The 27,756-nt window shown below is 50.9% G+C and overlaps 1 protein-coding gene across 1 annotated transcript in view; it reads left to right on the top strand.

Annotated features, from left to right (window-relative positions):
• Positions 1 to 27,756, top strand: part of LOC147662872 (NACHT, LRR and PYD domains-containing protein 3-like) — a 621,411-nt gene that overhangs the window by 567,427 nt on the left and 26,228 nt on the right. Inside the window, exons 6-8 of the mRNA XM_086950831.1 lie at positions 26,884 to 27,054; positions 27,141 to 27,311; positions 27,458 to 27,628. Of these exons, the coding sequence (XP_086806957.1) occupies positions 26,884 to 27,054; positions 27,141 to 27,311; positions 27,458 to 27,628 (513 nt within the window). The remainder of the gene's footprint in view (positions 1 to 26,883; positions 27,055 to 27,140; positions 27,312 to 27,457; positions 27,629 to 27,756) is intronic.

Below are 27,756 nucleotides of genomic sequence, written 5' to 3' on the forward strand. Positions count from 1 at the left end.
AGGGATGAAGGACAGTGAGAGGAAGGGAGGGTAGAGCAGAGAGAGTGGGATGAAGGACAGTGAGAGGAAGAGAGGAAGAGCAGAGAGTGGGATGAAGGAGAGTGAGAGGAAGGGAGGGTAGAGCAGAGAGAGTGGGATGAAGGACAGTGAGAGGAAGGGAGGGGGAGAGCAGAGAGTTGGATGAAGGACAGTGAGAGGAAGGGAGGGGGAGAGCAGAGAGTGGGATGAAGGACAGTGAGAGGAAGGGAGGGGGAGAGCAGAGAGAGTGGGATGAAGGACAGTGAAAGGAAGGGAGGGGGAGAGCAGAGAGTGGGATGAAGGGCAGTGAGAGGAAGGGAGGGGGAGAGCAGAGAGAGGGAGGAAGGACAGTGGGAGGAAGGGAGGGGGAGAGCAGAGAGTGGGATGAAGGACAGTGAGAGGAAGGGAGGGGGAGAGCAGAGAGAGTGGGATGAAGGACAGTGAGAGGAAGGGAGGGGGAGAGCAGAGAGAGTGGGATGAAGGACAGTGAGAGGAAGGGAGGGGGAGAGCAAAGAGAGTGGGATGAAGGAGAGTGAGAGGAAGGGAGGGGGAGAGCAGAGAGGGGATGAAGGACAGTGAGAGGAAGGGAGGGGAGAACAGAGAGAGTGGGATGAAGGACAGTGAGAGGAAGGGAGGGGAGAGCAGAGAGAGTGGGATGAAGGACAGTGAGAGGAAGGGAGGGGAGAGCAGAGAGAGTGGGATGAAGGACAGTGAGAGGAAGGGAGGGGGAGAGCAGAGAGAGGGATGAAGGGCAGTGAGAGGAAGGGAGGGGGAGAGCAGAGAGAGTGGGATGAAGGACAGTGAGAGGAAGGGAGGAGGAGAGCAGAGTGAGGGATGAAGGACAGTGAGAGGAAGGGAGGGGAGAGCAGAGAGTGGGATGAAGGACAGTGAGAGGAAGGGAGGGGGAGAGCAGAGAGAGGGATGAAGGGCAGTGAGAGGAAGGGAGGGGGAGAGCAGAGAGAGTGGGATGAAGGACAGTGAGAGGAAGGGAGGGGGAGAGCAGAGAGAGTGGGATGAAGGACAGTGAGAGGAAGGGAGGGGAGAGCAGAGAGTGGGATGAAGGGCAGTGAGAGGAAGGGAGGGGGAGAGCAGAGAGAGGGATGAAGGGCAGTGAGAGGAAGGGAGGGGGAGAGCAGAGAGAGTGGGATGAAGGACAGTGAGAGGAAGGGAGGAGAAGAGCAGAGTGAGGGATGAAGGACAGTGAGAGGAAGGGAGGGGAGAGCAGAGAGTGGGATGAAGGACAGTGAGAGGAAGGGAGGGGAAAGCAGAGAGAGTGGGAGGAAGGACAGTGAGAGGAAGGGAGGGGGGAGCAGAGAGAGAGGGATGAAGGACAGTGAGAGGAAGGGAGGGGAGAGCAGAGAGAGAGGGATGAAGGACAGTGAGAGGAAGGTGGGGGGAGCAGAAAGAGAGGGATGAAGGACAGTGAGAGGAAGGGAGGGGGGAGCAGAGAGAGTGGGATGAAGGACAGTGAGAGGAAGGGCGGGGGAGAGCAGAGAGAGTGGGATGAAGGACAGTGAGAGGAAGGGAGGGGGGAGCAGAGAGAGAGGGATGAAGGACAGTGAGAGGAAGGGAGGGGGAGAGCAGAGAGAGTGGGATGAAGGACAGTGAGAGGAAGGGAGGGGGAGAGCAGAGAGAGGGATGAAGGACAGTGAGAGGAAGGGAGGGGAGAGCAGAGAGAGAGGGATGAAGGACAGTGAGAGGAAGGGAGGGGAGAGCAGAGAGAGTGGGAGGAAGGACAGTGAGAGGAAGGGAGGGGGGAGCAGAGAGAGTGGGATGAAGGACAGTGAGAGGAAGGGAGGGGGAGAGCAGAGAGAGTGGGATGAAGGACAGTGAGAGGAAGGGAGGGGGAGAGCAAAGAGAGTGGGATGAAGGAGAGTGAGAGGAAGGGAGGGGGAGAGCAGAGAGGGGATGAAGGACAGTGAGAGGAAGGGAGGGGAGAACAGAGAGAGTGGGATGAAGGACAGTGAGAGGAAGGGAGGGGAGAGCAGAGAGAGTGGGATGAAGGACAGTGAGAGGAAGGGAGGGGAGAGCAGAGAGAGTGGGATGAAGGACAGTGAGAGGAAGGGAGGGGGAGAGCAGAGAGAGGGATGAAGGGCAGTGAGAGGAAGGGAGGGGGAGAGCAGAGAGAGTGGGATGAAGGACAGTGAGAGGAAGGGAGGAGGAGAGCAGAGTGAGGGATGAAGGACAGTGAGAGGAAGGGAGGGGAGAGCAGAGAGTGGGATGAAGGACAGTGAGAGGAAGGGAGGGGGAGAGCAGAGAGAGGGATGAAGGGCAGTGAGAGGAAGGGAGGGGGAGAGCAGAGAGAGTGGGATGAAGGACAGTGAGAGGAAGGGAGGGGGAGAGCAGAGAGAGTGGGATGAAGGACAGTGAGAGGAAGGGAGGGGAGAGCAGAGAGTGGGATGAAGGGCAGTGAGAGGAAGGGAGGGGGAGAGCAGAGAGAGGGATGAAGGGCAGTGAGAGGAAGGGAGGGGGAGAGCAGAGAGAGTGGGATGAAGGACAGTGAGAGGAAGGGAGGAGAAGAGCAGAGTGAGGGATGAAGGACAGTGAGAGGAAGGGAGGGGAGAGCAGAGAGTGGGATGAAGGACAGTGAGAGGAAGGGAGGGGAAAGCAGAGAGAGTGGGAGGAAGGACAGTGAGAGGAAGGGAGGGGGGAGCAGAGAGAGAGGGATGAAGGACAGTGAGAGGAAGGGAGGGGAGAGCAGAGAGAGAGGGATGAAGGACAGTGAGAGGAAGGTGGGGGGAGCAGAAAGAGAGGGATGAAGGACAGTGAGAGGAAGGGAGGGGGGAGCAGAGAGAGTGGGATGAAGGACAGTGAGAGGAAGGGCGGGGGAGAGCAGAGAGAGTGGGATGAAGGACAGTGAGAGGAAGGGAGGGGGGAGCAGAGAGAGAGGGATGAAGGACAGTGAGAGGAAGGGAGGGGGAGAGCAGAGAGAGTGGGATGAAGGACAGTGAGAGGAAGGGAGGGGGAGAGCAGAGAGAGGGATGAAGGACAGTGAGAGGAAGGGAGGGGAGAGCAGAGAGAGAGGGATGAAGGACAGTGAGAGGAAGGGAGGGGAGAGCAGAGAGAGGGATGAAGGACAGTGAGAGGAAGGGAGAGGAGAGAGAGGGATGAAGGACAGTGAGAGGAAGGGAGGGGGAGAGCAGAGAGAGTTGGATGAAGGACAGTGAGAGGAAGGGAGAGGAGAGAGAGGGGTGAAGGACAGTGAGAGGAAGGGAGGGGGGAACAGAGAAAGGGATGAAGGACAGTGAGAGGAAGGGAGGGAGAGAGAAAGAGAGTGGGAGGACGACAGTGAGAGGAAGGGAGGGGAGAGGAGAGAGAGGGATGAAGGACAGTGAGAGGAAGGGAGGGGAGAACAGAGAGAGGGATGAAGGACAGTGAGAGGAAGGGAGGGGAGAACAGAGAGAGGGATGAAGGACAGTGAGAGGAAGGGACGGGAGAGCAGAGAGAGAGGGATGAAGGACAGTGAGAGGAAGGGAGGGGGAGAGCAGAGAGAGTGGGATGAAGGACAGTGAGAGGAAGGGAGGGGGAGAGCAGAGAGAGTGGAATGAAGGACAGTGAGAGGAAGGGAGGGGGAGAGCAGAGAGTGGGATGAAGGACAGTGAGAGGAAGGGAGGGGGAGAGCAGAGAGAGTGGAATGAAGGAGAGTGAGAGGAAGGGAGGGGGAGAGCAGAGAGAGAGGGATGAAGGAGGGGGGCAGGACCGTGAAAGTACGAGTACCGCTGATAGAAAGAGCTCGTGCCTCCCCGAGAGCAGAACCAGTTTGTAGTGTTGTGGGCCCCAGGCCCACATGCTACATGAATAATGGACACAGAGGCATACTTAGTGTACTGTTAACTGGCCACAAGCACGTGCACCCGGGCCCTTTTATTAACAGGCTCAGGTCACTTGTGTCGCCTGTGATGGATGGATGTGGGTGCACGTGCGTCCACTCCACACAGGAGTGGCTAACCAAGTCAGTGTCTGCTGAGACACTAGAACGTGTCCAGCAGGACACTACATTCCTCCCCAACTTTAATGAAGAACAACAACAATTAGTTCAACCTGTGGAGAGAATTAAACAGACAACTAAATACCACAGTGTCCATTAGTCTTCTGAGTTAGGTGGCAGGAGGACGTCAGACATGAGCTGGTGACTTTGCTTGTAGCAGGACTATCTCGGAGGGCACCCATTAAACCTGAGGGGTTCAGGACACAACCGCCGGCTTGGAGATGTCTGCTGCATACCGTCAGTTCACTGATGATGAGACGCCTTGCGGTCTTGCATGGCTTCTACTTTGCTGACGTCGGTGATGGTCTGTGGTGAGTTCTAACAGTTCCTTATAGTGGGTTGGGTCATGAACATGGATGGAGTCCCACATGAGAGTTCACTGAACTGTTGCCTGATCAAATGTCTCTAGTCTCTTTTGTCGGCTGTTGTGGCAACGGTGTAGGACCCCAGTCCATCAGTGCTCTGGAAGTTGTTTCGTGTGACGCACTTGGGGACTGGCGTGATAGTATAGCCAGTTGTGTGGTGAATCTGGACGATGGCTGGTGATGACTTGCCTTGATGATTGTAGGTTTTCAATCTTGAGTCGATCACCTGAGGGAGGGAGTTCCCAGGTACCTCCATCTCCCTTGGGGAGATACTTGCATACGTGTACTTGGACTTCTTGGGCTGTTGGGACGTTGGTGACAGAGGAGTGATAGACGTGCTGAGAAACGTGAGGCATGAGATTCGGTTTGCGCAGGCTGTGCGGCTTACTCTCGGACTCCCGCAGTGCGGTTGCCAGTTCCTTCTAGGGTTATCATCCTTTTCCATTGCTGTTGCTATGTAAGGACTTTTGTAGCTCCGGTTCTCTTTACTATCCGACCCGGCAACTCATGACTCCTCCTTCTGCACTTGGCCGTTTGTCCGATTCTTGGTGTGGACTCTCTTCGGGTCACACTTCCACGTCTCTTGCTGAGTGTGGTGTCATGCACATGGCCCTGATGATGTAACTGTCATTAAGCCTGGACGACAGGTGGCGATGATCACCTAGGAGAGGAGGTTTCTGGAGGGACGTCGTAGCTACATGACTTTGCCTCTTCTGAATCTGTTCTTTCACCTCTGGCAATTGCGGTCAGGAGCAGGGATGCCGTTCGACTCTGACTGCCGACACTCGGGGCTGGAAGGTCGCACTGTGAAGCGATGGGAGCAACACCGTTTGTGCTTGCTGCGGCTTACTCTTGGTTCTCCCTTGTTTCTGTCTCCAGGTTGATGGTCGCACTGTGAAGCGATGGGATCAACGCGGTTCACGCTTGCTGCGGCTTACTTTTGGTTCTCCCTTGGTGCTGTCTCCAGGGCCGTCGGCCCACCTTGGTGGCTGTCAGGTGTCTCTGGGGTGCTCTTGGCTTGGGGTGCTACGAGTCCTTGAGCTTCTCCTCTTGTTCTCTCTAGCGCCCCTGTGTCTGTCCAGCTCTGCCGGGTGACGGGATCACAACTCCTCTTTTCCTTCTTCTCCGGGTGCAATGGCATGCACCGTGTTCCAAAATGCCAACAGGGCCTGTCAACTTCAATGGTCTCTGGACCATGCTGGCGAGATTTCTGTCTCTCTTTGCTGCGTGGCGAACAGCCACTCGTCTCGATCGTTCCTTTTTTAGGCAGTGTCTTGAAGCTCCTACTCCGGGTGTTCCCTCTCCTGGGAATGGCTTCCGCGGGCAGTGGTGAGCTGTGGTGGTGGCTGGCCACTCGTAGTGTGTGACACTCCTCTTGCTTGTCTTGGGTCACCGACGACTCCATCTTGAGGCTGCATGAGGGAGGACACTGCTGCATTTGGCTACTTCCGGGCTCCATTGCTGTGGAAATGTAAGGGATCTTCCTGCTGATTCCAGGAGTGCTTCTCTGTGGAGATGTGTCTCTCTTCTGGGCACCTGCCCATGTCATCAGGTTTCTGAATGCATGCGTCACGCACCTCGGACGTCACACTAGTGGTCCTTCTTTCGGGTGCCCTCTTCTGGCACTTGGGTGCCTTTTCTGTAGCTTGCGGTGGTGTCCGTTCACTGAGGGTGGGTGGTGCAATCTCCTTGCTCGTGGTGGCATCAGACAGCCACTGGGGTTTGTGTTCGCTGTGCATGTTCTCCTTGTGCTGTCATGGGCTTGATTGCCTTTCGGTCCTATCACCTTGACTGGACCGGACTTGGCTCAATGATGCTTCTCTTAGTCAGGGCAGCCCTGGGATTCTAGGCAGCATCCTTCTTAACTGAAGCAGGTTAGTTGCATTTTGAGTGCTCTCTACTGTTGAGCCTTGACAGGGCACAAGTGCCTCCTCATGTTCTTTGCCTCTATGGGTACTGGGGCGGCCATCCTGATGCTGTGGACTGTGCTGCTCCTTAGTCTCTCTCTCTAGGTTTTTTGTGTCTTGACTGCCGACTATCTTCTCTGCCCATGGGGCTCTTCATTTAATGGTCTACTGCTACTAGGGGCGTTTGGGTGCACTCAGCACCAGTCTTGGCCGTGTGTCTCTGAACCTGCTTCTGTCTTTTCCCTTGTGTTCCAGCTCAGAGTGCAGTTTGTCACTGTGGCCACCGGGTGGCGCTTTGGGCACTTTCACAGGTGCCTCTGTCATGTTCCTCACGCTGCGGGCTTTGTCAGCCTTAGTAGTACCTGTGGACACACTTTTACAAAAGCACTCAGTTTTTGTTTTCACAATGTAGTACCTTTTAGTGGCCACTGGGTGGCATTGTGGGTGATAAGCAGGAGACCAATGTAGCTTTTCCTGGAAGCTGTGGCCTCGTGGGTGCTGGAGGTGCCGGTGTGGGGAGGAATACTTCCTGTAGGAGTGGGGGGAAACAGAGCAGCTTTTGAGATCATTCTGGTGAGCCAAGGCTCTTTGCTGGGCAATGCCCCTTGTGTGGTGGTTTCACTCTTGATTGCTATCACTTTTGCCTAGATGCATCAAGGTAAATTGCATTCGCAAACGGTGTGAATCGCAAAATTCGGACGTTTGCGAATGCAATTCTCAAATTTTGGATGCATCATGCTTTTCGCAATTTTAGGAATCGCAACCATGTTGCGATTTCTAAAATTGCGATGGCATTTAAGAAATCGCGATTTGAGATTTATTAAATGCAATGCATGATTATTTTTAAATTGCGAATTTGCAATTTGTAAGGGGTAAATTAGCATGAAGTTGAACTTCATGCTAATTTACCAAAAACTTTCAAACATGCACAAGTTACATATTTGAAACTTTTAATTTACACACACACATGTCCTTGGGGCATGTGTGTGTGTAAATGGATCTTAAAGATCAATTTCAGGGGTGCAGGGAGGGGTTCTTTGGACCCCCCCTGCACCCTTGAAATTGCATTCACATTTTGCGATTCGCAAAATGAAATTCGCAAAATGTGAATGCCTTCCCATTCATTCCTATGGGCCTTTTGGCCCATAAGAATGAATGGGAAGGGTTTCCTTAATTGCGATTCGCAAATTGTGAATCGCAATTAAGGAAAAATACCGAATCGCAAAAAAGAATGTGGATTTTTCATGCATTGCCATTTGCGATTTCTAAATTGCGATTCCTTAAGTGACATAGAGCCACTAGATGGCGGTGCAGCAATTATCTTGCTGGCTGGTACAAGGGTTTGGTGTTGTGATTTGCTCCAGGCATGGTGTTACCCCTTCCGATGCGGGGCTCTGTATCAGCGCGGACATGTGTGGCTTTTGCCTCTTTTCTGTTTGTTTTTTCTACGCTTCGGTATGGTGTCAGTTTGTGTGCTGGCTACGGTGCCTCGAGTGGCTCCTAGACAGCGCTGTTGCCACCTGTCTTCCCCTGCAGGCCTCCTTCACGCGGTGCCGTGGCTTTGCGACAGCCGAGCCTCTATACCGTTGTTTTTTTTTTCTCTTGTTAGACGGACCGGGAGGGTCGGCCGAGATTACGGGGAGAGGTCTCCGGGGAGAGCCGTCTCCAACGACTGTACAGACAAGTAACTTCCCCCCCACAGACGGACACCACACAAGACTGAAGGTTAACGAGACTTTATATGCAATTCTTAGGTTACGATGGTATGATACAAGGAGGTCTGGACTCAGGGGTCCCCTCGATTCAAGTCTTTGGCTGAGGAAAGGGGTAGCGGGACAGTCTTAGTTACCAATGAGTACAAAAATAGCTCTCAATCCTCGAGCTCGGCGTTCGAGATGATCGGGCCGTGGCGGAGCCAAGCAGGTCCCGAGATGGATGAAGGAAAGATGACGGTCCGCGGCGGAGCCTGCAGGTCCCGGTGAAAGATGACGGTTACAACGGTCCGCGGCCACGCCAGCAGGTCCCGACGACGATGAAGACTGTAGGTTACGACGGCTGTGGCAGCGCCAACAGGCAGGATGATGGTGCACAGGACAGAGCTACGGCAGCGCCAGTAGTCCGTCCAGGATGAGTTCCTCTTTACGTCTCTCGACTCCAAGATACAACTGGCTTCCTGCTCTGGAGCTGCCCCAGTTATAGGGCTGGCGTGCTTTGATGTCCGGACCCTCGCACTTGGAGGTCGGGAGGTCCGGGAAGAGGGAGTCCAGACACCCAGCAGGGGGGTGGAGCCAGCGCCCGGGAAGGCGATGGGCGAGCGGCACTGGGCGGGGGAGAGCCATCGGCACCTCTTTCCCCCATTGACTTGCCAAGTAGCCCGCTCACCTTCTGGGTGGAGGGTGGTGCCGGAATGTCTGAGGCCGGGCTGGGCCCAGGGTTGAGGTCGATCGGGGGCCAGGCGGCCTCGTGATGAAGTGTCCAAGATGGCGGCCCAGGCTGGGCGCGTGGGCCGGCGGTGGATCGGACCCACGAGGTCAACGTGCTCGAGACAGGGGTCCCCGAGGGGATGGAGGACGTGCAATGGTGGTGTGTGGTACTTGTGTGACCGGGCTCGGGCCTGGTTGAGCCGGGGGAGAGCGGCCCTTCACGTGGCCTGTCCAACATGCGTCCCCCCCAGCTGAAGGCGGGGAGAGTTACCCATCCTCTTGGGGACTCTCTTCGTCGAGGCGGAAAAACCGGGACAGGCCATCCGCGTTGGCGTGATCTGGCCCGGGCCGGTGTTCGACTGTGAAGTCCATACCTTGCAAGGAGATGGACCAGCGTAGCAACTTCGGGTTTTCCCCCCGCATGTGCATCAGCCACTGCAGGGGTCGGTGGTCGGTCTGCACCCGAAAGTGGGTGCCAAAAAGGTAGGGCCGGAGCTTCTTGAGGGCCCATACCACCGCGAAGGCTTCCCTCTCTATGGTGCTCCAGCGTTGCTCCCGTGGTAGGAGTCTCCGGCTGATGAAGGCCACCGGTTGATCAAGGCCTTCGGTGTTCACTTGAGACAGGACCGCCCCAATGCCCTGGTCGGAGGCGTCCGTCTGGACGACGAACTCCCGGCTGTAGTCTGGGGCCTGGAGCACAGGGGCGGAACACATGGCGGCCTTCAACTGTTCGAATGCCGTTTGACACTCTGGGGTCCAGTTCACTTTCTTGGGCTGATTCTTTGACGTGAGTTCTGTGAGCGGCCCCACTATGGTACCATAGTCTTCCACGAACCTTCGGTAATAGCCCGTGAGGCCCAGGAAGGCTCGTACCTCGGTTTGGGTGATAGGGGGCTGCCAGTTCTGGATGGCGGCAATTTTCAGCTGTAGAGGGGCCACTAGGCCGCTTCCCACCTGGTGTCCGAGGTAGGTCACAGACCCTTGTCCAATTTGACACTTGCTGGCCTTGATCGTGAGGCCAGCTCGCTGAAGGGCTTGCAGCACTGCTCGGAGGTGGTGGAGGTGCTCGGTCCACTGGTTGCTGTACACAGCGATGTCGTCGAGGTAGGCGGCGCTGAACCCTTCGAGCCCCGCCAGGACCTGATTGACGAGCCGTTGGAAAGTCGCTGGGGCATTCTTCATGCCGAAGGGCATGACCGTAAAATGGTAGTGCCCATCGGGGGTGGAGAAGGCAGAACGTTCTTGTGCTCGGGGTGTGAGGCCGATCTGCCAATAACCTGCGGTCAGGTCGAAGATGCTGAGGTAGCGGGCAGCTCCCATTCGGTCGACCAGTTCATCTGCCCGGGGGATGGGATGTGCGTCTGTTTTGGTGACTTCATTCAGGCCCCGGTAGTCGACGCAGAACCGGAGTTCTGGTGTGGCTCCGGGGGCGGCTGCTTTGGGGACCAGTACGACCGGGCTGGCCCATGGACTGTCTGAGGGCTCGATGACCCCGAGCGTGAGCATCTTGGCCACTTCCGCCTGGATGCAGGCCCGTACCCGATCAGGTACGCGGTAGGCCCGGTGGCGGACAGGAGGGCTGTCTCCGGTGTCCACATCGTGCACACACCAGGAAGTGACACCTGGGGTGAGGGAGAACAGACTGGCGAACTGTGACAGGAGGGCTTGGCACTCTTGGCGTTGTTCTCTGGTGAGGGTCTCCGAGAGTCGGACCCCATCCACGGAGCCGTCCTGCTCCTGGGTCCGCAGGAGGTCAGGGAGAGGCTCGGAGTCGTCTTCAACCCCATTGTCTGTGGCCATCAGTAGGCTGAGTTCTGTTCGTGCAAAGTGGGGTTTCAGTCTGTTGGTGTGGAGGACTCGGAGTGGGTTCCGGGAGGACTCCATATCGATCAGATAGGTGGCAGGACCCTTGCGCTCGATTACCTTGAAGGGCCCCGTCCATTTGTCTTGGAGAGCGCATGGCTCCGTGGGGGACATTACCCATACCTGTTGTCCCGGTTCGAATTCAATGGATGAGGCGTTCTGGTCATACCATTTTTTCATGTCCTCTTGACTGGCCTCTAGGTTGGCTTTTGCTAGGTCTCTGAACCGCCGGGACTGGTTGCGGAGGGTGAGGAGGTACCGGAAGACATCTGGAGGGTTCTTGGCCGGAGGCATCTCCCAGCCTTCCTTGATCAGGCTGAGCGGCCCCCGCACTGGGTACCCGTATAGCAGTTCAAATGGGCTGAAGCCTAGGGATTTCTGTGGGACCTCTCGGTAGGCGAAGAGGAGGCACGGCAGCAGCACATCCCACTGGCGACGGAGGGGCTCTTCCAATCCCCCGATCATCCCTTTTAGCGTGCGGTTGAACCGCTCAACAAGTCCGTTCCCTTGGGGGTGATAGGGGGTCGTGAATCGGTAGGTGACCCCACACTGTTGCCAGAGGGATTTCATGTATTTAGAGATAAAGTTCGTGCCTCTGTCGCTGACGACTTCTCGGGGGAACCCTACACGGGAGAAGATCCCCATCAGGGCCCGGCCGACCACTGGGGCTGTCACGGTCCGGAGAGGAACAGCCTCAGGGTAGCGGGTGGCGTGGTCCACTATCACCAGAATGAAGCGATGGCCTTGTTTTGTACGCGGGTCCAAGGGTCCCACAATGTCTATTCCGACCCTCTCAAATGGGGTCGTGACTACTGGAAAAGGTTGCAAGGGGGCCTTTAGTTTACGGCCGCTCTTCCCACTGGCTTGGCACGTGGGGCAAGATCGGCAATGCTGGTGCACATCGTTTCTCATTTTGGGCCAGAAGAAGTGGGTCACTAGGCGACTGTAGGTCTTATCTTGTCCCAGGTGCCCTGCCAGGGGGACATCGTGGGCCAGGTTTAGCAGAAAGTCTCTAAAGCGGAGGGGCACTACTAGTACTCGGTTGGCCCCCAGCTCGGCGATTCTTTGCTCGCTGTACAACAGATCACTGTCCCAGTAGACCCAATGAGTTCCGGAGGTATCCCCTGCGCTTTGGGCGAGCGCTTGTTGGCGAAGTCCCTCTAGGGAGGGACAGGTCTTCTGTTCCTGGCGAAATTGTTCTTGTGTGGGCCCCCCCTCTTGGGCCCACTGGTCAAGGTTAGCGAGGTCGGAAGGTTGAGCAGGTTCGAGGGGGGTGTCATGGTCGGTGGGCTCGGCTGGGGCGACCGGAGGCGGTGGCGCCGGCCATTCTGGTTCTTCCGGGTGATGGTTGGCACGGGCGGCCATGGACCGGGTGGTGACGCACGCCCAGTCCGGGACGCCTAACATCCCTAAGTGTTCTTTTCGCTCCACGGCTGCCCACGGGGAGCTCTCCAGGTCATTTCCGAGGAGGCAGTCCACGGGGGCGTCGTCTCGGACCGTCACCTTCAACATGCCGGAGACCCCTCCCCACTCAAAGGGGACGCAGGCCATCCGACACAGACTTTCCGAGTTGTCGGCTGATCGCACAGGGCAGAGAATGTTCGGTAGATATTGTTCTGGGGTCACCAGGTGACAGCGGACGGCTGTCACACTGGCCCCGGTGTCCCGAAGGGCTTCGGCCCGTCGTCCATTGATGCTCACCCATTGGCTGTACTTCTGGGTGTTAGCGGGTAGGGGGACCCGCGGGACCATGTCTCTTCCCCCTAAGCACGCGAGAGTCATGGCGGCTGGCTCCCACTCCTGATACTCTTGCTCGCCTGTTTCTTGTTCCTCGGAGATCTGTTCTTCCCCTAGTGCCGCGGCGGCCACTTGGCGGGGTTTTGGACTCTGATACTGCGGGCAGCTTGGGTCGTTTGCATAGTGGCCGACTCGTTGGCATCAGTGGCACGTGACATTGGCTCTGTACCCCGGTCACGCCGGGGTGCTGCCCCGGTTGGCCGGGGGGGTGGTGCTGGTAGCGGGGGCGGCCGGAGTGTTGTCTCTTCCTCGTCCTTGGCCCCCTCCTCCTCCTCTGGGTCGGTGGTGACCATTGTTGTTTCTGCTCTGCTCGTAGGACCCATTCCGGCCCACTCTGGTGATCTCCCACCGGTCAGCTTCGGCTGCGAGCTGCCGGGGATCGGTTAACTTGCTGTCGAGGAGGTGTTGGCGTAGTTCAATGAAGCAATTGTTGGACAGATGCTCCCATACCATCAGATTGAACAGCTGCTCGTAGGTCGTGACGTTGTTTCCTTTGATCCAGCCTTCGAAAGCTCGGCTAAAGTACGTTACATAGTCCACCCAAGTTGTACCCGGGATGCGTGTGCAGTCTCGGAACCTCTGACGGTACATCTCGGGCGTGAGGCCATAGCGGGTGAGGAGGGCCGCTTTCATATGGTCGTAGGAGGTCATCTGGTGGTCTGGGAGCTGTAACAGGGTATCGCGGCCCTCATTGAGGAATCTGCCCCATAGGCCGGCTCCCCAATCGTTTCTATCGATCCGGTGCGCAGTCATAGCGATTTCATAGGCCTTAAACCATTGCTGGATGTCGTCCTCTCGGAAATATTCTCGGACCACATCCTTGGGGATGTGTACCTTTTTCTCCGTGGTCCCTGGGGTGTGTGGTCTCTCGGGCACCCCTAACTCTTTATTCTGCTTGCGCAGGTTGATCTCGGCTAGGTTCCGTTCGTGCTCGTACGCCAGTTTCTTTTCCTCGAGCTCCCTTTGTCTCTGTTTCTCCTCTCTTTCTTCTCGGAGACGTAGGTGCTCTAAGTTGATTTTTTGTTCGGCCAACTTGAGTTCCACGTCCATCTTGAGTCGGGCCATTTCTAGCTCGTGTAGTCTGGTTTTTTCTCTTTCTTGGATCTCGTCTTGCGAGAGACCGGTTCTTTGCCCTTCAGGGGCCGTGTTGGTTTTTTTCGCGGTGCTTTGCTCAGGGGCCTCGGCATCCCCGGTCTCTGCCCACGATTCTAGGGCCTGCTTAAAATCGTCCTTGGTGCTTAGTCCGGTGGTAGCGATACCTAGTTCGATGCAGAACTGCTTTAGTTCACGATGACTGTACTCCTCTAGTTTTTCCATTTGGAACTTCTCAGTTGATCCGCTTTCTTTAGTTGTCATTGTGGTTCGTTGTGGGGTGAGCTACTCTCTGTACGTTATGCGGTGATTCGGATCGCGCCGCTGGCCACCAATGTTAGACGGACCGGGAGGGTCGGCCGAGATTACGGGGAGAGGTCTCCGGGGAGAGCCGTCTCCAACGACTGTACAGACAAGTAACTTCCCCCCCACAGACGGACACTACACAAGACTGAAGGTTAACGAGACTTTATATGCAATTCTTAGGTTACGATGGTATGATACAAGGAGGTCTGGACTCAGGGGTCCCCTCGATTCAAGTCTTTGGCTGAGGAAAGGGGTAGCGGGACAGTCTTAGTTACCAATGAGTACAAAAATAGCTCTCAATCCTCGAGCTCGGCGTTCGAGATGATCGGGCCGTGGCGGAGCCAAGCAGGTCCCGAGATGGATGAAGGAAAGATGACGGTCCGCGGCGGAGCCTGCAGGTCCCGGTGAAAGATGACGGTTACAACGGTCCGCGGCCACGCCAGCAGGTCCCGACGACGATGAAGACTGTAGGTTACGACGGCTGTGGCAGCGCCAACAGGCAGGATGATGGTGCACAGGACAGAGCTACGGCAGCGCCAGTAGTCCGTCCAGGATGAGTTCCTCTTTACGTCTCTCGACTCCAAGATACAACTGGCTTCCTGCTCTGGAGCTGCCCCAGTTATAGGGCTGGCGTGCTTTGATGTCCGGACCCTCGCACTTGGAGGTCGGGAGGTCCGGGAAGAGGGAGTCCAGACACCCAGCAGGGGGGTGGAGCCAGCGCCCGGGGAGGCGATGGGCGAGCGGCACTGGGCGGGGGAGAGCCATCGGCACCTCTTTCCCCCATTGACTTGCCAAGTAGCCCGCTCACCTTCTGGGTGGAGGGTGGTGCCGGAATGTCTGAGGCCGGGCTGGGCCCAGGGTTGAGGTCGATCGGGGGCCAGGCGGCCTCGTGATGAAGTGTCCAAGATGGCGGCCCAGGCTGGGCGCGTGGGCCGGCGGTGGATCGGACCCACGAGGTCAACGTGCTCGAGACAGGGGTCCCCGAGGGGATGGAGGACGTGCAATGGTGGTGTGTGGTACTTGTGTGACCGGGCTCGGGCCTGGTTGAGCCGGGGGAGAGCGGCCCTTCACGTGGCCTGTCCAACATCTCTCTAATGGCACTGCTGAGTATGGTGTAAGGGCAGACTAGTTGCTGTCCGTAGTTTGTGGCGGAAGCAGGAAGGCATGGGGAACGCGCCCCTCCCGTGCAGCGGCTTCTTTTGCTATTCCTTCCCTTTTCACTCGGGAGAAAACGTGTAGCACAGGGGTGAGGAGTGCCGTTTCAGAGTATCCTGCTGGCGGGGTGTCAGGCAGCCGTATCCTGCTGCACAGACCTCACGGTACTCGTCAGATAGAGGTGAGTCTGCTTTCTCACCTTTGCAGGACAGTAGGCTCTCTACTGGGGGTCCGTCCTATTGTGCTGAACGGCAGAGTAAGTCACACTTCACTTACTTGCGGCTGTTGCTCTGTGAACCATGTGTATGATGGCGCGCTCCTCACTCTGGTTGGACACCGCTGTCAGTCTGTATCTCTCCCTTCTGCGGTGTAGTGGCCTTAGGCACAGGCTACACTTCCCCCCACGCAGCATTCAAAACTGCTGCCTGCATACAGGGTCAAATTGGGATCACAATTTGGGCCGGGCACTGACGAAAAAAGTGGCCCACATTCAAGGGGCGTGGCCCTCAATTAAGGGGCGTGGCCCACATTCAAGGGGCGTGCCCTTTCATGAAACACCATTTGGTTACACACGTCAATGTCCTTGAATATTAGATGTCAATACATTAAGAATTTGGACAAGTATGGTAGTGCTCTGTCCAGTGGCCAGCTGAAAGAGGGCACCAAAGAGCAGAAATGGGATTATAAATTCAAATCTGTTCCGAACAGGGGCCCAAAAATATGTTTGACCCAGGGCCCCGAAAATCCTTAAGATGTTTGGCACATAAATTAATTAAAGTGAGAGGATACTGTTCTTGCACACGAGACACGGGGGAAAGGTGACAATGGCGCCAAGCCGAGCAACTAAAAAAACAGCAAGGCCCCTTTCTGTCACAAAATTATTCAAACCTTCAGGGAAGGAGCACCTAATAAGAAGCGAAGCCCCTACTATTACTAACCTACTCAGCCCTCCCCTGACCTTCAGCTCAGGAGCACATGAACAGCAGTGAGGCCCCTGCAATTAGTAAATTAATCAGCCCTCACCAGCCCTCTAGGCCTCAGGGCAATGTCCTGGCAGGGGAGCACAAAACACAGCTGCTGGGTCATCCATGGTAGCCAGGGAGAGGCTGAGGTGAAGATAGTGCAAGTTGCAAAGATCACCTGGTCCCCACAGCGAGACCCATTCGTCCTCGCCCACTATTCCCTCGGCCGTTTTTCTCTGGACCCCGACCCGCCATCTTGTCCATTCCCTCGTCTTGTAACCTTCTCCCTCGTTTCTGCCTTCACGATCCTCAAATGTTTCTTCCCTTTTCTGTTTTGCCTTTTCTCCATACCCTTGTATCCCTCCCACCCTCCCTTGGTGCTGTGACTGCATCCCCCCTCCAACCCCCCTTAATGGAACTCTGCCTGAGAAAATCTACTATATGTGTATATATATGTATATAGAGAACTCTAATCACTAGTATATGCAGTAGACCTTTGTACTCTACCATTCCTATGTGACTCTTAGAGTATATCCATTTGTTTCTCTTCCTTGAGTGGCTTTACTACTTGTACATTTGCATTTTTTCTTTATGTTTGTATCTCTTCCTTGTGTGACTTTACATCTTGTACATTTGCAATTTTTTCTGCTTGTATCTTTTATGTAACGCATGTAATCCTAAGTCCTTATGTTTTTCTCAACTGATTCTTATGTAAAGCGCTCTGACACCTTCTTGTAAAGTTCGCGCTATATAAAATCGCATTAAATTAAAAACAAAAACAAACAAAAAAAAAACTAACACTGTTTATGTGCTGCGTGGGCCCCAGGGGGGCCGAGGTGAAAATGGCTCAAGGGCCTGAGCAACACCTGGCCCCCAGGGAGGCCGATTTTTGCAAACAATCACCCCCTCCCCAGCCCCCTTCAGCCTGATTGCTTTGCTTGGCAGGGGGTGAAGGAGAGGCCACAGCGGATAATCACTGCACAGTGAAGCTGCATTAATTTCTCTGTCTCTGTCTCCGTGCCCTCTGTGGGCCGTTTTTTTTTCTCCCCTTTCCTAGTCCACAGAAATCACAGAGACAGAGACAGAGAAATTAATGCAGCTTCACTGTGCGGCTGGGAAAGGAGAGAAAAAAAAACGGTCCACAGAGGGCACGGAGATACCGGCCCTTCGGTCGATGCCCTAATGCCCGCATTGCCAATCCGCCCCTGCCTGCATACAAACGCGCGGTTAGACCCGCTCGTCGCCATGTAGTTGTTAGATTTGGGGGTCTCTGGTTGGCACAGGTGAGTACTTGTGACATAGACAACAACAATTGAAATAAGGGTCTGAGGGCAAGTTTAACGACTAACCAGATACACCCCCCAAACCATATATCAAAACACCAAATTGTACCTAGGAGTCAAGAGAATGAGTTATTCACCATGGATCACAAGACTAATACCATACAGATAACACCCGTGGGAACACACCATGCAAACTTTTGTGTGATACTAGCCGAGTTAAGACTCAAGGACGTATGGAAAAAATTCCCATCAGAAGCCACACTGTGCTGCCCTATTTAGCATCATTTGGGTTCTCCTCGCCCAGGAGACAAAACAAAACGGCCGGTCAGATGTTACCGTGACCGATTGTAGATAAAAAGAATGTGAGAGGGAAGTAATGTATGATTTTCAAGTGCTTAAATGGCGACTGAGAAAAGCAGTGTGAAGTGAGAGAAGTGAAAAGTGAAGGGTTATAAAATTAGGTGAACTGGGTAGAGGTAAACAATGTATTAGTATCTCCCAGTCCCTAAGGCTAAAAGACAAGTGCAAATGCGGGTTTGAAATAATATCCGCAGTCAGTAGTGGTCAACATGTTTCTGCATATAAAGAAAAAGGTTTTCATGCATTCTTCAGGACCTGTTGTTTCAAAACTACTGCTTTTCGTGAAGAAAATATATATTTTTTAAAAAGATATCACCTGAAGTATCCAGGTCATGTGCTCAACCACGTACCATTAATGATGGTTGAGGCGCTTCACCCCACCTGGCTGCGGCTCAGGTATGAGGAGCACCGCTCTGTCCGTCGGTGTCTCCCGACAGTCGTCCGAGCTGTCTTGGGGGGCAGTAGTTTTGAAACAACAGGTCCTGAAGAATGCATGAAAACCTTTTTCTTTATATGCAGAAACATGTTGACCACTACTGACTGCGGATATTATTTCAAACCCGCATTTGCACTTGTCTTTTAGCCTTAGGGACTGGGAGATACTAATACATTGTTTACCTCTACCCAGTTCACCTAATTTTATAACCCTTCACTTTTCACTTCTCTCACTTCACACTGCTTTTCTCAGTCGCCATTTAAACACTTGAAAATCATACATTACTTCCCTCTCACATTCTTTTTATCTACAATCGGTCACGGTAACATCTGACCGGCCATTTTGTTTTGTCTCTTGGGCGAGGAGAACCCAAATGATGCTAAATAGGGCAGCACAGTGTGGCTTCTGATGGGAATTTTTTCCATACATCCTTGAGTACTAACTCGGCTAGTATCACACAAAAGTTTGCATGGTGTGTTCCCACGGGTGTTATCTGTATGGTATTAGTCTTGTGATCCATGGTGAATAACTCATTCTCTTGACTCCTAGGTACAATTTGGTGTTTTGAGTACTTGTGACAAACAGGGACCCTCTCCTCTAGTCAGGAAAGGGACTTACTCCTGAAAATAACCCCTGCTCACCCTCTAGGGAGTGTGGCGCGAGCAGACAAGGCTAAACTTCAAGGCGTTATTGGCTAAGCATTTATGACCATATACAGTAACTTATGAATACACCACAAATGGACACCAGTCTAGGATTCATATAAAAATAGGTATTCTTTATATAAGTATTCAAGGAGGCTTAATGCAAGACCAAATCACGTAAAAAGGACCACAATACTGTTCAGGAATTAAAGAGTTCTTGTAAATAGGCTTAATGTTAAGTTCTGTGCGATTCGCGCTAATTGGGGCGACTCTCTGATGATAAAAATGAACAAAAGAGTCTTAGCAACGAAACAAACCCTCTGGTCCGGGGCGTGCACCCTTTGGTGCGATGCAAACACAGTACCTTGCAGAGTTCGCTACGGTCAATGCGGGTGCAGGTGCCGGTGTCCTGGGATCAATCTGGCAACTCCTCTCCTGGTGGGGCGTGTCCGGCTCATGCAGGTGTCTAGGTCCGAGACGTACGAGCGGGAGGCCCTTGAAGAGTGAAGCGGGTGGTCCTATGCGGAGAGCCTGTAGCGGGCGCAACGTTCGTGTCGTACCTTCACGATACGGGGTGAGGCTCGGGGTGTACTCTCGCAATATGTGACGATGTTCGAGCCGTACCTCGGAGCGGGGCCTGCTTCGGTGGAGACGGTGCGGTGTAGGGCGGCTGGTACGCTTCTAGCGTACGAGCCGTACTCAGCCCTACGATGCGGACCAATCTCTGATTAGCGGCTGGGACACAGCGGGGCAATGCGGCTCGAAGTAAGGAAGGGAGAAGCGCTGTGCGGTGCGGTCTGGGCGGCGTACGGTGCGTACTTCAGCTCGTAGATGGAGCAGAGACACATGGTTGGCGGCAATACGGCACGGCTTCAGCGAAGATCAGGGATTCGAGGCAGCCCTTGGATCGCGGGTCCAGTGGCGAGGCGTAGAAGCAGGTTCCAGCGGCTCTAGTGAAGGCAGTGGGGGGAGTCCAATGGTCCTGGGACTCAGTTCAGGGGGCGAGCTCACTTCCAGGCCCTTGGAAATCGTTTTTGAAGCACAAGTCTTTTCAGAAAAAGAATAAGCAAGTCTTTGTAGGTTCCTTCTCTCCTTTGCCAGCAAGGCAACCATTGCGGGCGAATCCCCAGGACAGAGACAGTACTCCTCCTTCAGCTTTCCTGGTTCCTCCTCCTCAGGCAGAGATTTCTTCTTGGTTCAAACAGGATCTGATTTCTTAGGAGCAGGGCTCCTATCTTTGTACCCCAAATCCTTTATTCTTGCAGGCCAGGGGGGCCTTTGCCTAATCCAGTCCAGTTCTTGAGCACTTTGTTTTGGAGACTCTGGCTTTTCTTTCAGTGAGCAGGGCAGAGACATCAGACGCTCCCCAGGGGGTGGAGCCAGCATTGAGGTGGCAGAGAACAGCCCTATTCAGAGTCAAGGGGCACTCCTCCGACCCATCCTGGTGTAATCTCTCTATTCACCACCTGGCAGCCCAGACTGCCTCCTGGAATCCCCCAGCCCTGTCACTCACAGAAACCAGACAGCAGATACGCAGCCTAGCAGAGGCGGGCTGAAATGGTTAGGCCAGCAAATACTAACTTTCTAAAAGTAGTATTTGCAAACACAGGATATTAAAATAAACTTTACTAAAATATGTATTTTATTATTCTGAGTTCAGGCATACCAAACTTGACTTTCTACCATGTTCCCTGAGCCTGCTGGGATCATAGAGTGTAATAATTCCAGCAGCCCATTCTGGCCTATGAGAATAGGTAGCTTTCCAATAGTGAAAAACGAAAATGGCTGTAATTCACTATTAGGACATGCCACGCACATCAGGGCTTGTCCTACCTTATGCTTACAATGTACCCTGCCCTTGGGCCTGCCATAGGGGTGATCTACATGAAGTAAAGGGGAGTTTCAGGGGCTGGCAAGTGTGTGCACTTGCCCAGCCAACATGACAGTACCAGACTGCACAAAGGTTCTGCAATGGCAGACCCTAGACACATTTTACAAGGCTGCTTCTGTGGGTGGCACAACCAGTGCTGCAGGCCCACTAGCAACATTTGGATTTACAAGCCCTGGCACTCCTGGTGCACTTTACAGGGATCTGACAGTAAACCAAATAAGCCAAACATGGAAACCAATCATATGTACACTTTACATAGGGAGCTCTTGCACTGTGGCACTGATTGGCTGTGGCTCCGTGCCCTGAGCAGCTAACACCAGCAAAACATCTGAGGTACATCAGCAAAAAGTGGAAGGGAGACTCACGCCTTGGTGCCAGGTCTAACAGTAGTGTTGTGGGCCCCAGGCCCACATGCTACATGAATAATGGACACATAGGCATACTTAGTGCACTGTTAACTGGCCACAAGCACGTGCACCCGGGCCCTTTTATTAACAGGCTCAGGTCACTTGTGTCGCCTATGATGGATGGATGTGGGGTGCATGTGTGTCCACTCCACAAGGGAGTGGCTAACCAACTCAGTGTCTGCTGAAACACTAGAACGTGTCCAGCAGGACACTACACAGTCCATGATCGCAGTCGCTGTTTGGATCATTTATTCCTTCTTTTTAGTAGTTTCAGCAATAAATCTGTGGAATTGTTCATGTTTTACTCCCTGTTACATTCTGTATATATAGTACAAATGTGTTATATACATGTATTTAGATATATCACTTTAAGGCATGAGACTTGTTATCCTCTGCTATTGATTCTATATTCTAAACAGAGCTTTGTTGATGTAGCATTCTGTACTGGTTGGACAGTTGTATCCTGCTGCCATCCAGCCTGGACTTATGCTGTGCTGTTCCTTCAATAAACTACTCAAAATCTTTGGATTCCATCTTTACAAATTTTGGCGACGAGGACCCATTACTCCTGCCTTTCTCAGCACAGGAGCGGAGTATAAACTGAACCCATGGAAATTTTACAACTTTTTTTCAACTTTAGGGATTTTCTTTAAGATGCATCTTTGTTCAAGGTACTGTTCCATTACATTATTTCCTTGGTGATTACTACCTTAAGACTGGCGTCTTATTACTTTTTATACAATTTCATTTGATTTCGTTTTTCAAACCTGCCAGCGTGTGGACACCTCACTGTTTGGTTCCACATCCATTTTAATTCATTCGTATTTATTTGATTCAATATGCTCAAAATCGTACCTGCAGCGTTGGAATTTATCTTAAAAGCGCATTTGATCCAGCGCCACGAAGCCTGCATCCTTTGAATTTCACTGTGACACGTGAAGTATTGAGGCCTTCGTGTATGTTCGCTCTGCTGCCTGGAAACAAGATTATGCGTCTCTTCAAGTGACGTTGATCGCTGTGCTGCTTGGTAACAAGACGCTCTTTCGCATTTTACGTTACACGCGCGTGTTACAACTGAACGTCTTTGTACTGCATGGTTACCTGGCAACGATATAAACAAAACGGAAGCAGCCGCGGTGACGCATTGCATCGTGTGGTTACCTGGCAACAACAACAACACGGAAAAAGCCTTTTTGATCATTTCTTCGTGTGGTGACTCGGCGAATAACACGGAACCAGTCTCTGTCATTCCGATTTTTGTTTCAGCAGATTAGTAACACGGAAGGGTTTTAAACTGTGTTAAAGTTCAACCAAGTGTTTCTTTTGAAGTTCATTATTTCCTTTGCTGTAATCTGCTGAAGTTTTCTCACGGTAACACTTTATTTTAAATGAAATAGTATTAATTCATTATCTAGTTATCCTTAGCCACCACTCAGCACCTGGATAAATTATATTATTATATTCAGATTTATTTTCCTCTACTGTATTTTCGATTTAAAAAAAAAAAAAATGCAATTTGATCCCCCAGTCAAATTTTTACAAAATAAAGGTGATCCTCGCATGCCATGGTCCAGATGGAAGGAGGAATTCTTTAACTATATGAAGGCTATTGATGGGGAAGCATGGGTGCTGAAAGAAAGAAAAGCATTTTACTTCACTGCCTTGGTTCAGAAGGCCAAGAAATTTTCAGAACTTTTCCACAGTCTGTTTCCCTTATGGGGGAAGGTGATGCTTTGAATGTGTATGTTGAAGCATTGTCTAGACTTGAGAAAAGATTTAAGCCAACTGCTAGCATTGCTTTAAATAGATTTAAATTCTACACCAGAGCACAAAAAAATGATGAATCTTTTGATGACTTTCTCACGGCTTTCAGATCTCTTAGCCTACATTGTAACTTTGGGACAATGTGTGATGAAATGTTATGGGACCAAATCATCGTCCATGTTAAAAATAAAAAAATCCAAGAGAAACTCTGGTGCATAGGAGATCCAAATTTGGAAGAAACCATTGCGGTAGCTAAATCCACTGAAATGTCTGAGAAATGGATGGATGTTGTAAAGCAAAACTCTAACACTAACAAATCCATTTCCGAAGAAGAGGTTTGTGTTGTTAAACCTAAACCTGATAACAAAGGTTCTTATTTTGCGCAAGGAAAGAATAATAAAGGGAATCCTAATAATTTCCTTTATAGAAAACAAGATAATTATAATAATTATTTTTCTTGTTATAGGTGTGGTAGTAAGTCACATATTGCTTCTTTTCAGGGATGTCCGGCTATCAACAAGGAGTGTAAAATTTGTGGGAGGATTGGACATTTTAGCAATGTTTGTAGAGACAGACGTTTTGACCAGACACGCATTTCTTCCAACAAATTAGATCCCTCAAAAGTGTCTTATATAAGTGAAAGTACAGAAGTTAATCAAATTCAAGAACTTGACAAAAGTTTTGTTGTTTCTATTGTACAAAGGAGCTGTGTTATTATAAGTAGGATGAGGTCTCCTATTTGTTCTTTTCATGTGTATAGTAAGGAAATAAATCTCATGGTTGACTCAGGGTCACCATGGACGATTATCACTAAAGAACACTTTAGTGAGAGACTTGTAAATGTATGTGATATTAGAGGTTTACTACCATCTGATATCATTGCCGAAAGTTTCAATGGATCTATCATTGATATTGAGGGTTTCTTAAAGGTACCACTGACTTTCAGGAACAGAACTGCTATGATTAAGTTATACATTGCGGTCAAGGGTGTTAATGTTTTAGGTTGGCATGACCAATATGAGTTAGGTATCATTCTCAATCCTCGTTCAAAGGATCCGGTTTCCCTATGAAGTGAAAAAGACATGGTAAGCACTACTAGTCATGAGGTTGTTGGAAAAGAAGATATAAGGGAGGACATGAAATGTTGGAGTCTCAAATATAACAAAGTGTTTTGTGATGATTTGGGGAAGTTAAAACATTTTGCACACAAAATTGTGTTAAAAAAAGATGCAGTTCCTGTTAAACAAAAATTGAGAGGTGTTCCTCTCAATGTGAGAGATGAGCTGAAGGAGATGTTAAATGACCTTCTTAAAGAGGATATAATAGAACCTATTGAGTCCTCAGAATGGGTTTCTCCCATCGTCCTAGTGCGAAAACCTGATCAAAAATTGCGCCTATGTATTGATTTAAGAGCATTAAATTCAAATATCATAATAGACTGTCATCCTCTACCCAACATCAATGAGCTGGTTTCTCTATTTGATGGTGCGCAGATCTTTACCACACTTGATCTCAGATCAGCGTATCATCAAATAGAGTTAACTGAGGAATCCAAGCAGTACACTGCATTTATCACACCGATGGGGTTATTTCAATATAAGAGAATGCCTTTTGGGTTAGCCTCAGCGGCCTCTGTTTTTCAGAGAGTAATGTTTAAAATTTTCAGAAACTTGGATTCCTTTGTCAAGTGTTTCCAAGATGACATTTTAGTATTTTCAAAAAATGAACTAGAACATGTGTCACATTTGGATCAAGTGTGCAAAAGACTTGAGGATAGTGGCCTCACCTTAAAAGCACATAAATGTAAGCTGTTTTGTAAATCAGTTGAGTATCTAGGACATACATTATCGGGGGAAGGTTTAGTTCCCAAGAAATCCAATGTAGAAGCTATTCTTAAAGCACCAGCTCCAGTCAATAGAGAACAATTACTGTCCTTTTCAGGCATGTGTGAGTACTACAGTAAGTTTGTAGAAAATTTTGCAACCAAAATGGAACCGTTAAGAAAGTTGTTGAGGCAGAAGGTAACTTTTGAGTGGAAAGATGAACAAGACAAAGCCTTTCAGGATATTAAAAATGATATTGTTAGTGCTCCTACATTGAAACCATTTAGGATGGGTCATAAGTGCATTATAACTACTGACGCTAGCTTGTATGGACTTGGTTGTTTTCTATCTCAACGTGATGGGAATACTGAGTGGAATGTTGCTTTTTCATCCAGAACTCTGAGTGAAACTGAACGAAGATATGCTGTCATAGAGAAAGAGTTGCTTGCATGTGTGTGGGCGGTAGAACATTTTAGAATTTATGTTTGGGGCAGCAATTTTGTGCTTAGGACAGACCATAAACCCCTTATACACATATTATCAGTTGGTGGAGGATGGAATTCTACGGCAAGGATTGCACGTTTGGCATCTAAATTGCAAGAGTATAATTTTACGGTGGAGTACATTCCTGGGAAGAAAAATGTAACTGCGGATTTTCTTTCACGTCTACCTGTAGTGTTTGTTCAGACAAGGTGAATGTTGTTAATGATATGGATTTTGTATTGTGTGTGACGGATGTAATTCCATCCCATTATCAGGAAATTACTGAAAGTAAGTGGAAAGATTCACAAGATACAGATGAAGTTTTGGTACTTCTCAAGAAATATGTGATGGAGGGCTGGCCCAGCAAAAATTGTATTAGGTCAGATGTGTTACCATTTTTCCATATTGCTGATGAATTATTTTTAGAAGGAGATTTTCTATTTAAATCCGGAAAATGTATTCTACCACATGGTCTACGAGAATTGATTTTAAAGTTGGCGCATAAAACACATCCCAGCATTTCTGCAATGAAGCGTCTGATTAGATTGCACTTTTGGTGGCCAGGCACGGACAGATTCATAGATCGCACGGTCAGGGATTGTTGTGAATGTTGTGATAAGGACAAAATGTTAAGGGTCCATATTCCACCGCTTAAACCTGTTCAATGGCCTCAAGCTCCTTGGAGTAAGATTGCTTTTGACATCTTCTGGTCCTTTCTCTATCCTACCAGAAACCTCACGTTTTGCACTGGTCATGATTGACTATCACTCGAAGTGGCCTGAGGTAAAATTTGTTGCCAAGGCTACTACGAGTGCAGTCATAAATTTTATTTAGAGAGGTTTTTGCACGGGAGGAATGTCCTTCCACTTTGGTCTCGGATAATGGTGTGCAATTAGTCTCTGCAGAGATGGAAAGTTTTCTGAATGGTTGTCAGATTAAACATGTGCGCACGTCTTTGTATGAACCCCATGAGAATGGACAGGTTGAGCGATTTAACCGGGTTTTGAAAGGGTTTGTAGCGGATGCAGTTAAGGAAAAGGGTGATTGGTTGAATAGTGTTAGAGAAAAATTATGGACTTACCGCATCACTCCACATACCACCACAGAGGTTAGCCCTTTTAGATTACTTACGGGCCGAGAACCAGCTTTGGCTATTTGCCCTTGGTGGTTTAAAGAGAAGTGTACTGAAGTAATGGAAAACAAAGTTGATCTTCAGGAGGTTGCTGATAAAATTGTTTGTAAACAGGACAAAGCCACGTCATGGTACAATAATAAATGGAAGACTAAAGAACATGACTTGGTTGTGGGTGATTGGGTGAGGATTCTCAAACCTTTTCTTGTCAGTAAAGGAATGAGTAAATATGGTAGACCTATTCAAATAAAAAAAGTTTTCAGTAATACTGTTATCACCCAAGATGGTAAGGTTTGGAATTCAAGAAGGGTGGCTAAGTGTCCTGCGCAAAATATCAAACGGTACCAAGAAGATTTCATGTTTGAAAACAAGAGTGTTGATGTACCAATTTGTGATTCAGTAGCATCTAGAATCAAAAGTAATGTTCGGGTCAGAAACAGGCCTGTGTCTTTACATGATTTTGTATAAGTCATTGTGTTCATTCATTTGTAAATGTGTCTTATTTAAAGGGGGAGATGTGTTACATTCTGTATATACAGTACAAATGTGTTATGTACATGTATTTAGATATGTCACTTTAAGGCATGAGACTTGTTATCCTCTGCTATTGATTCTATATTCTAAACAGAGCTTTGTTGATGTAGCATTCTGTACTGGTTGGACAGTTGTATCCTGCTGCCATCCAGCCTGGACCTATGCTGTGCTGTTTCTTCAATAAACTACTTAAAATCTTTGGATTGCATCTTTACACTCCCCTCTCTCTCTCTTTCTTGCAACTTCTTAGCCTCGGTCTCTGTTGGATAACCGGTACTTCCTGTGCAGCTCTGTCCGCCGCCCTTCAGTCCAACCGCTCTTTGATGGAGCTGGACTTGAGTGGCAATGAACTGCGTGACGCTGGTGCGACCCTGATCTGTGACGCCCTGAAGCACAAAAACATCTGGCTGCAGAAGATTGGGTAAGGAGGGGGGGCGTGCCTTTTCTATATCAGTAGAATTATTATTGTTTTAATTTTCTCTCTCTCTCTTTATCGCACCTTCTTAGCCTCCGTTTCTGTGGGATAACCAGTCCTTACTGCGCAGCTCTGGCCGCCGCCCTTTGCTCCAGCCGCTCTTTGCTGGACCTGGACTTGAGTGAGAATGAACTGGGTGACGCTGGTGTGACCCTGATCTGTGAGGCCCTGAAGCACCCGGACAACCGGCTGAAGAAGATCAGGTAAGGAGCAGTGGGGGGGGGGGGAGGAGGGTGGTGCGGGACGTAGGGGGGGCGTGCCATTTCTCTATCAGTAGCATTATTATTGTTTTAATCCCCGCTCTTTTGCTCTCTCTCTCTCTCCCACTCTCTTTCTCGCACCTTCTTAGCCTCTCTTGGTGTTGGATAACCGGTGCTTCCTGTGCAGCTCTGGCCGCCGCCCTTCGCTCCAGCCGCTCTTTGCTAGAGCTGAACTTGAGGTGGAGTGCACTGGGTGACGCTGGTGCGACCCTGATCTGTGATGCCCTGAAGCACCCAGACACCCGGCTGCAGAAGATCTGGTAAGGAGCAGGGGGGGTGGGGGTGAGGGGCGTAGGGGGGAGGGTTGTGTCTTTTCTCAAACCTTTTTTGTTTGCAAGTTCGCCATAAGTGCGCTGGGGATGCTCAGACGTGGGTCCCAGGCACTCCA

This window comes from Lissotriton vulgaris, unplaced genomic scaffold (genome assembly GCF_964263255.1).
Source record: "Lissotriton vulgaris unplaced genomic scaffold, aLisVul1.2 SCAFFOLD_875, whole genome shotgun sequence".
NCBI classification, from domain to species: domain Eukaryota; kingdom Metazoa; phylum Chordata; class Amphibia; order Caudata; family Salamandridae; genus Lissotriton; species Lissotriton vulgaris.